Source organism: Nicotiana attenuata, unplaced genomic scaffold, assembly GCF_001879085.1.
Source record: "Nicotiana attenuata strain UT unplaced genomic scaffold, NIATTr2, whole genome shotgun sequence".
NCBI classification, from domain to species: Eukaryota; Viridiplantae; Streptophyta; class Magnoliopsida; order Solanales; family Solanaceae; genus Nicotiana; species Nicotiana attenuata.
This window is the reverse complement of record NW_017672228.1, coordinates 186,140-196,710: the sequence shown is the minus strand read 5'-3', so window position 1 is coordinate 196,710 and position 10,571 is coordinate 186,140. Positions and strand designations below refer to the sequence as shown.

The 10,571-nt window shown below is 41.3% G+C and overlaps 1 protein-coding gene across 1 annotated transcript; it reads left to right on the top strand.

Moving 5' to 3' along the window:
* The first annotated feature begins 2,165 nt into the window (after nt 1–2,165).
* On the top strand, nt 2,166–5,312 carry LOC109212389 (cytochrome P450 CYP736A12-like). The gene is made up of 3 exons (XM_019376032.1): nt 2,166–2,332; nt 2,901–3,096; nt 5,178–5,312. Exons 1-3 carry the CDS (start codon nt 2,166–2,168, stop codon nt 5,310–5,312), a joined length of 498 nt encoding a protein of 165 aa, XP_019231577.1.
* Nucleotides 5,313–10,571: the final 5,259 nt, after the last annotated feature.

The window sequence follows — 10,571 nt, the reverse complement described above, 5'->3', positions numbered from 1 at the left end:
CCCCCCCTACACAGTAGGCTATAATGCACAGGAGTTGATTTTTATTTTCTATCATTTATTCTTTGGGTGGTAGCTCCACCTTGAAATGTCTGCGGATCTATTACATATTAGTATGTTTTCTTGCCAATAATAACAATAGAGGACAGGAAAAGATGCTGTTTGTCAAGGAAATTACTATAGAATCTCTCCATTAAATAATTAAATTTCCATGTCATGGAATCCGCACTAACTTTGTTCCACTTTCTGCCTTTCCTACTCATAGTGAACAAGAAATTAATTGGTTGATTATATAAGGGAAAAGGTCCGGATTTGTTTCTCTAATATAGTATATAGTTTATAATTGTTCCCTGTTATACTTTTCGTCCAAATCTATCCATACCGTTAATAAAGTTTGCATAATTGCCCTCAACCTTAACGTCCCTCCACGGTGGCACCCAATTCCTCTAATATTTTGTCCAAGTCAGCAGGTCCCACTAATTAACCCACCCCTTTTCTTGTTAAAATATTCTCATCTTCTTCTCCCTCTCTTAAGTCTTAACTCACAGACCTACACACTCCAAAACCTCCAAGTCGAAGCTGGTCGCCGTTCAAGGTGGTTCCGAACACACTTTGCAAAATTAGAATCATATATCTCCATCCCTATGTCAAGAAACATGTGCCAACGAAAATACATCTGAGAGAAATATACGTATTACCACCGGCAAGAGAAATATACGTATTACCACCTTTGATTTTCTGGCGAAATCGGCCTCTGACTTCTGGCCAGAATGTCAACGACCAAAAAACGTGTCAAGTATCACAACCCCTCCTATCAAAGTTTCTCATAATTTTGAACGCGCCAATTGGCCGAATCAAGCTTTGAAGAATAGGAGCACTGTTCCGGCGGCACTACCAATTGAACCTCTAATTGTCAGGATAAATTTTTCGTTAATATATACTTTCAGGTTAACCGAATTTAGTAATTAAACATAAAAAATCAATATGATACCTAAATATTAATAATCACTTCATATTCGAAAAAGATATAAGAATTTAATAGATCTTAACGTATGATATCAATATGGAAGAACAAAGAGATAGTGACATTTCAGTAACACTTGATAATAAAGTGATCATACAACCCATTATTGAAGGCCAATAAATATGGAGCACTTCATATTCTATCAAAATTTATATTCCACAAGAGAATCCCAAATATTTCTACATATTTTTTAATTGGTTTGGTTTGACTTTTCAATTTGGTGCGGTTTTTCGATTCGGTTTGTACACCCCTAAATGTAAATACCACGTTTATCGTCATAGATTTGAGATGTAATACCATTTTTGCTAATGAGAAGGAAAGGGGTTCTAGTATCCGAATAGTTAATCAAATTTCATTGAAGGATGAGAGACTAATCATCGTATCATCTCTATTTTTCTAGTACATGGAAGGAATCTATCGTTTTCTTGTGGCTTCTTCTTTGTGATTAATTCCTCTCATCCTATTTTATGACCAAGAACATTGTGAGATAGAAAATTAAAATGATACAAATTAAAAAACTGTTAAAAAATAATAATTTTGGCCTTGTGTCTATAAATTAAAATACAGTAAGTTAAGAGTGTAAATCATCTCAATAGCAGTCATGACAATTGTTTCCATAAAAGGTCAACTTTATATCTTTTGCTTTTCTTCATCCGTTTAGTATTTCAATCCTACATCAAGAAGCAGCGCCAACGATCACACAATAAAATCCAGCTTCCTCCAAGCCCACCAGCATTACCAATCATAGGCCATTTTAGGAGTGGTAAACGGGCGGGTTGGGTCGGATATGGTTCGGGTCGAAAACGGGTAATGAAGAATGGATAAATTATCCGACCCGACCCATATTTAATACGGATAAAAAACGGATTAACCGGCGGGTCAAAATGTGTTAGGTCAATAAATGGGTCATTGCCCAACCCAGCCCAAAGTGTACTTGGGCTAAGATGGGCTAGGTCAAGATGGGCTAAACAATGGGTCATAACCCAACCTGCCCAACTTGACCCATGTTTTACAACCATGCTCATCTTGCGTAAAAAAACCTTTTATCTTAAAATGTGTAAGTTGAAAAATATTTTACGGGTGTTGGTGGGGTTGGGGGGTCGGTGGTGGGGTGGGGTTTGCTGGTGTTAGGAATGAGGAGAAGATGAAACTGTTGGAATTTTTCGTCAAGTGTTGGGAACAAGGTGAGGTTTGTGATGTTGGTATTCAGCCTATGGCCATGACAAATAATCTTATTTGCAGGCTGAGCATGAGTACAAGAACATCAACTAATTTCAACGAGAGCACGCAGATAAGAGAAATTGCATCAGGGTTCTTTTCTTGATAATAAGACTAATCTCTCTTTTCCAAAGTACATTTTGATATGAAAATATATGCATGTCATCTAGCTCTTCTTTGTTTCCCATTACTCCAATTTATATTACTTCCTCCGTTTCAATTTATGTGAACCTTTAAGCTTTTCGAAAGTCAATTTGACTAATCTTTAAAGCTAAATTGAATTAGATTAACTCGATATTTTTAAGTAAAAATTTAGATATTCAAAAATTATACGAGAAGTACTATAATTTGCAGTTCTTCTTATGTCAATATGATGAAAAAATGCGTTTCAAAATATTGGTCAAAATTTATATAGTTTGAATCTCGAAAGATAAAAGGTTCACATAAACTAGAACGAAGAGAGTAGTATTTACTACTGTTTAACTTTAAACTTCCCATTTTAACTTAATGACATACTCTTATTGCTCGTAAAAATATCATGATATCTTTAAGAACATAAATTCTAAGGGCATTTTTGGTATGTGTCAATGTCCATTTCCTTCTTAAACTCCATACTCAATCAAACAACGCCTTATAATGTTTTCTTTTCCTCTTTTAATAGGATCTCTTCGCGGAATGAAACTGGTACAACAAGTGTTGGTTTCCAATGGGCAATAGCAGAGCTGCTGAACCATCCAAAGGCATTAAAGAAAGTCCAAGAAGAAATTGACAGAGTAGTTGGCTTAAACAGGCTGGTTGAGGATTCAGACATCCAAAATCTTTCATATCTTCAGGCTGTTGTCAAGGAAACACTAAGAGTGCATCCCCCATTGCCCTTAGTGTTCCGAAAAATGTAGAGAAGATTGTGTGGTCAATAGTTACAAAATACCTAAAAATTCTAGACTTTTGCTCAACATTTATGCAATTAATAGGAACCCCAATGTATTAGTGAAAAATAGACTCGCCATATGGCCTATTAAGTGGCGACACGTATCAGCAAAGTTATGAGAAAAGTGAAGAATGACATGTAAAAATGATATATGAAACACCCACGGGGTTGAACATACTCGTACTGTACCTATTAGTCTCGAAACTGATCAACATAGAATAGCGCCGGATCATGTACGGGAGAATAGCTCATTCTTTCTTTCTTTCTTTCTTTCTTTTCTTTCTTGGCCCATTCTTATTGTAAAAAATTTCCTATAAGTATTGTTGATGAAATTATGGATACATTTCTTTTATGATACACATACAACTTCCAATCTTTCGATTCTCCATGTCTTGGTTCTAGTGTTTGTATATGGTCGAAATCAGGTATGCCTGATTTTTCGGGCTCGAGGGGTCGCCTTAAGCCCGAGTTCAGGCAAGATCGAGTTCGAGCTCGATGGACCAGACTCGAGCTCGAAGACAGAGTGCAATGCCCGATGATCGAAGTACGATGAGTATCAGAGCTTAGTATGCTCAACCCCAAGATAATGCCGTTACGGATTTGTAACAAAATGAGCAAGATTCCACGTCCCTAAAATCATGGCGTAAATTCCGAAATAGATTTGTACGAATCCGTACTAGGCGGTTAGATAGCTGTCCCAATAAGATTCTTTACTGTAAATGGAAATGTACCTTATTTAGGGTCCCCTATTATATAAAAGGGACCCCAATCATTGGTAAAGATCATCTAATCAATGGCAAAAAATATACTCTCTTACTTTTCTCGCTCATTGTTCATCAGAATTGTCCTTTAGCTTTATCATCCTTGCTTTATTGTTCTTGACCAATCTCGATGTCACTTGGGCTCGAGGTCGAGATTGACTTATCTACTGGTTTGATCTTACTTATTTCTTTCATCTATACTTCATATTTCTTGGTTATTAATTAGTATTGAACTAAATCACGTATCTTTAAAACCATAAATCAAATTTAATTGTTACTCGTATTTTTGAGGTAACAGTTTGGCGCCCACCGTGGGGCTAAAGATAATAGTGATTATTTCAGTACTGATTCTGATAACAGACGTTATTTTCACACTTGTTCTTGTCAAAATTTTTTGTTCTCAGGATTAAACATGTCAAACTCCCAAAACGCACTTGTTCATGACGACGAAGGTCTTGGATTTCATGGGGAAAACAACAATGTAGGGGTCGGTGTACCACGGATAAACCCTGTGGAAGTGCCAAATGTGGAACCAGTTGATGTTAGTTCACACATTGCTTTGAATGCAGATTTAGGCGCAGACCCCGGAGGAAGTGTACGCAGGGAAGCCCGATCTGGGGGCCAAGGAACACAAGGTATAAGAGATGGAGGAGTCAGCCTCCAAGTGATATTCAAGATGCTGCAAGCTCAACAGATTGCCATCGCTCAACTTCAAAGTCAGAATAAAACTCCGAGTATAGCTGAACCGGAAAACACTCGACGTATTGAACCGGCACTAGAGAGGTCAAACAAAAATGGCTCGGGGACTGACCCCACCATTATGAGGATGCTCGAAGAGCTCACCAAGAGGATCGAGTCCGGGGAAAAGAAGATTGAGGACAATGACAAAAAGGTAGAGACTTATAACTCCCGTGTTGATCAAATACCGGGGGCACCCTCGGTCTTGAAAGGTTTAGATGCCAAAATGTTCATCTAAAAACCATTCCCTCAGAGCGCGGCTCCGATGCCCATTCCTAGAAAGTTCCGCATGCCCGATATACCCAAGTATAACAAGATAACCGACCCTAATGAGCATATTACCTCATATATTTGAGGGATTAAAGGAAACGACCTGAATGATGATGAGATCGAGTCAGTATTGTTGAAACAATTTGGGGAAACTTTATCGAAAGGAGCCATGATTTGGTACCACAACTTGCTCCCGAACTCTATCAATTCGTTTGCTATGTTAGCAGACGCCTTCGTGAAGGCACACGCCGGAGCCATAAAGGTGGAAACAAGGAAATCAGATGTTTTTAAGATAACAGAGGAACAGCGAGATGTTAAGGGAGTTTGTGTCCAGTTTTCAGATAGAGCAAATGGAATTACCCCCGGTCTTGGATGACTGGGCAGTACAGGCTTTCATGCAGGGTTTGAATGATTGAAGTTCGATCGCATATTGACAATTAAAGCAGAATCTGATCGAGTATCCGGTTGTGACGTGGTCAGACGTGCATAATCGTTATCAATCAAAGATCAGGGTCGAGGACGACCGGTTGGGAGCCCCCTCGGGTTCAATTCATCCTAATAGATTGGCAGCCAAGCCCCCGAGGGATACAGATAGGGAATCAAGATCAAACAAGGAACAATATCAGCCATATGTCAATCGGAGAAACAACGGCTCGGGTCGTAACGCTCCTCGGAATGATCGGAGAAATGATTGAGGTCAGTGCTCTCGGGGAATCATGAGTAAGAATGGGTTCGATAAACATACCGACCCCACGGAGGCACCTCGATTGTTGGAGTATAATTTCAGTGTAGATGCATCGGGGATCGTGTCAGCTATTGGAAGAATCAAAGACACCAGATAGCCAAGGCCTATACAAACCGATCCTTCTCAAAGGAATCCAAACTTGATTTGTAAGTATCATGGCACACATGGCCATAGAACCGAAGACTGCAGGCAACTCCGGGAGGAGGTAGCTCGGTTGTTCAACGAGGGGCACCTTCGAGAATTTCTCAGTGTTCGAGCTAAGAATCACTTCAGGGAGAGAGATGCGAGCAGAAAAAATGAGCAGGTAGAACCACAACATGTAATCCATATGATCGTTGGCAGTGTTGATGTCCCACAAGGACCTGTATTCAAACGCACCAAGGTGTCTATCACTAGAGTAAAACGGACTCGGAGCTATGTGCCCGAAGACATCCTATCTTTCTATGACGAGGAAGCGGAAGGCATATCTCAGCCGCACAATGACGCCCTGGTAATTTCTATTTTGTTAAATAAAATTCAAGTTAAACGTGTTCTAGTGGATCTAAGTAGCTCAGCAAACATAATCAGATCGAGGGTCGTAGAACAGCTCGGCATACAGGATCAAATTGTACCTACATCCTAGGTCCTAAATGGCTTCAACATGGCAAGCGAAACAACAAAGGGGGAGATAATCCTACCAGTGAACGTAGCCGGGACCATATAAGATACAAAATTCCATGTCATCGAAGGCGACATGAGATATAATGCACTTTTTGGGAGACCATGGATACACAACATGAGGGCAATACCTTCAACTCTTCATCAGATGATGAAGTTCCCAACAGAGGATGGTGTGAAAACGATTTACGGAGAGCAACACGCTGCAAAGGAAATGTTTGCAGTCAATGCAGTGATGTCGATACTAGAGCCTTCTACCTTGGAAAAGTCGAACACCAAAGGTAAGCAGATGGCTAAATAGCAATCACCGTCCCCATTCTCGACGGAATCGGAGCAACAGGTAATCGAAGACGAAGAAGAGGATTTCCTTACTCCTTGAACTTTCATCGATCCCGAAGAGTCCGATGCAACCAAGTCAGCGGTCGAGGAACCGGAGCAGGTCAAACTGATCGAATACATGCCCGAGAGAAAGGTATATCTGGGAACGAGATTAACCCTCGAACTTAGGAAAAAACTCATTCAATTTCTTATTGATAATATGGATTGCTTTGCTTGGTCCCATTTAGATATGACAGGGATTCCACCGGAAATAACAACACACCGGCTAAGCCTCGACCCCGGGTTCAAATCGGTAAAGCCAAAAAGGAGGCCCCAGTCCGAGGTGAAGCATGCATTCATAAAGGACGAGGTAACCAAACTTCTTAAAATAGGGTCTATTCGGGAGGTAAAATACCCTGAATGGTTAGCCAACGTAGTTGTAGTTCCTAAAAAAGGAAACAAACTTAGAATGTGCGTAGATTACAAAGATCTAAACAAAGCATGACCAAAAGACTCTTTCCTATTGCCCAACATCAATCGTATGATTGATGCCACGACCGTCCACGAGATCCTTACTTTTCTCGACGCCTACTCCGGGTGCAATCAAATTCAAATGAACCTGGAGGACCAGGAAAAGACCTCGTTTATCACTAAGTTTGGAACGTACTATTACAATGTAATGCCCTTCGGACTAAAAAATGCTGGAGCTACATACAAACGCCTAGTTAACAAGATGTTCGAGGAACAAATAGGTAAGTTGATGGAAGTTTACATTGATGATATGTTGGTTAAGTCCCTGCGCGCAGAGGATCATTTAACTCATTTGCAGGAAACATTCAAAATCTTGACTAAGTACAACGTGAAGCTTAACCCAGAAAAATGTGTCTTCGGGGTCGGCTCGGGTAAGTTCCTCGGCTTCATGGTATCGAATCGGGGTATCGAAATCAACCCCGACAAGATCAAGGCCATCAAGGATATCAAGATCGTGGATAGTGTGAAGGCCGTGCAAAGGCTAACAGGACGAATAACCGCCTTGGGTTGGTTCATTTCGAGGTCATCAGATCGAAGTCATAGGTTCTTTTCCTTGCTCAAAAAGAAAAAGGATTTCGCGTGGACCTAGGAATGCTAGCAAGCCTTAGAAGAATTGAAGCGGTACTTATCGAGCCCGCCTTTGCTTCACAACCTGAAGGTAGATGAAAAGGTTTACTTATATTTGGCAGTATCCGAGATAGCGGTAAGTGGGGTACTAGCTCGAGAAGAGCAAGGTACGCAATTCCGTGTTTATTATGCAAGCCGAACACTAGGAGATGCTGAAACTAGATACCCTCACTTAGAAAAATTAGCACTTGCATTGATAAGCGCATCTAGAAAGCTAAATCCATATTTTCAGTGTCATCCCATATGTGTATTAACCACTTACCCCCTTCGAAATGTTTTGCATAAGCCCGAACAATCGAGCCGATTGGCCAAATGGGCCATCAAACTTAGCGGGTACGATATCGAATATCAACCCCGAAAGGCCATCAAGTCTCAAATCCTAGCTGACTTTGTGGCCGATTTTACGCCGACCCTCATACCCGAAGTGGAGAAAGAACTCCTGCTAAGATCGGGTACATCATCGGGGGTATGGACCCTTTTCACGGATGGTGCCTCGAATGTAAAAGGGTCCGGGCTTGGCATTCTCTTGAAGCCACCTACAGGTAGTACCATTAGACAATCTATCAAAACTTCTAGGTTGACTAATAATGAGGCCGAGTATGAGGCTATGATTGCAGGTCTCGAGCTAGCTAAGAGCTTGGGGGCAGATGTCATTGAAGCCAAGTGCGATTCATTGTTGGTGGTAAACCAAGTAAACAAAAGTTTTTGAAGTTCGAGAGGATAGGATGAAACGACACTAGGATAAGCTACAAGTAACCTTGCACCGCTTCAAGGAGTGGACTCTGGATCATGTGCCTCGAGAACAAAATAGTGAGGCCGATGCACTTGCTAATGTGGGATCCTCAGTTGAAGAAGATGATTTTGTCCCGGGGACTGTCGTCCAATTATCGAGGTCTGTGGTTGAAGAGGGTCATGCCGGGATAAATTATACAAGTTTAACTTGGGATTGGAGGAATACGTATATCGATTATTTGAAAAATGGAAAACTCCCATCGGACCACAAAGAATCGAGGGCCCTACGAACCAAGGCTGCTAGGTTCACATTAGATGAAGATGGAACATTGTATAGGAGGACATTTGATGGACCATTAGCGGTATATTTAGGGCCGGGGGACACCGGTTATGTTCTACGAGAAATCCACGAAGGTACTTGTTCGCTGCCGACTCAACACTACACTAAGGTAGGAAGAGCGGGTTGCAACAGCTTTTACCCGATAGTGGATCGGGATCGGGATCGATTTTCCACAGGTAGCTGGGGGGGGGGGGAGTTGTATTATCTGCTTAGTCTAGAATTGTGGTTGTGCTTCTAATATCACTTCTAACATTTTTGGTTTTGATTTTTATATCTTCTACTTTAAGACTAATGAAGCTAAATTATGCTATGGAGATATTGCTAAGTTGTAATTAATATAGAGAAAGGCACTAGGGTCGTGGTATTACCTAGGTGGCTAACCAACGGGTATATGATACTAAGGATAAGTTGATATATTTGGGGCTTATGCTATAACCGTTGCACAATTGTACCCACTCTCACACCTCTCGGTAGAGAGAGTGATTTTGCCCAATTGACTCTCTCGAGACCAATTGGGTAGGCCAATTAGACCTAGCAACTAGGGTTCAAGTAGGGTGATTACTCTCTCGAGATTTAACCCGTTAATTGGGACTACCATTTCTCATGGGTCCATCCCAATTCCTTGTTGGGTCAATTTTGGGGTCATGGACTCTCTTTCTCAAGAAGAGTTAAACCCACAAAGCTCGAATCAGTGTTTGCAACAACCAATTCTTAATTAAAACCTAAAATTAACCCAAATAGCGAACACCCAATATCATCCTAACCTTAGATGGCAACACCCATCAATTACCCATACTAGGGTTGAGCCACAACACTAGCTAATGGGTTTAGCTAGACATAATTAGAGAAGAAACAGAAGAATTAGAAGAAGAATTAAACATAATAAATAATTACTGATGAGAAACTACAAGAATCTATTGAGAAATTAATGCTAAAATGCCAAAATAGGCTAAAACTTCAGTTCTCACGAGCGCAGCTTGATATCTGATAAAAAACTTAACCTAAAAATGGAAAAAGGATCTATTTATAGTGGCTGAAAAACTTGGACAAAAATACCCCTGCGGGGTCAGCGGACCGCGCAAAAAGGTAGCGCAGTCGCGTCAGCTTTTTGGACTCCTGAATCTCGTCTCTGAAGTTGGGGACCGCGGACCGCACAGAAATATAGCGCGGCCGCGGTGGAAGATGGCGCGGACCGCGCAATAAAGCAGCGCGGCTGCGTGGCTTGACTTGGCCAAATCTCCAGCTCTCTGATTCTCATCCACGCGTACCGCACTGATATGTAGCGCGGCCGCGTGGGCCTTTAGCCTTCACTGGTGGGTCTCTGAATCTCACTGGCGCGGACCGCGCAGAAATGGAGCGCGGCCGCGTGGGTTGCAACAAAAATTACCCATTCTCTGAATCTCCTAGTGCGGCTGCGTGGCATATTAGTGCGGTCCGCGCTAGGTCTTCCTGTTCCTCAACTTCACTTGGCCTTTGACACTTGAGCAGGTTTCACTCCGTTCTGAGCCGATCTTGACATTTTTCACCTTGCCGCTCAAACCTGCAATCAAGCACAACTTGTAAGCATTTTAGGACTATTTTGTAGCAATTTGTACAAAAGCAATAGCAAGTAGGGGTATAAATCATGGTAAAATCCTAACTTATCAACTCCCCCAAACTTAAACCTTTGCTTGTCCTCAAGCAAC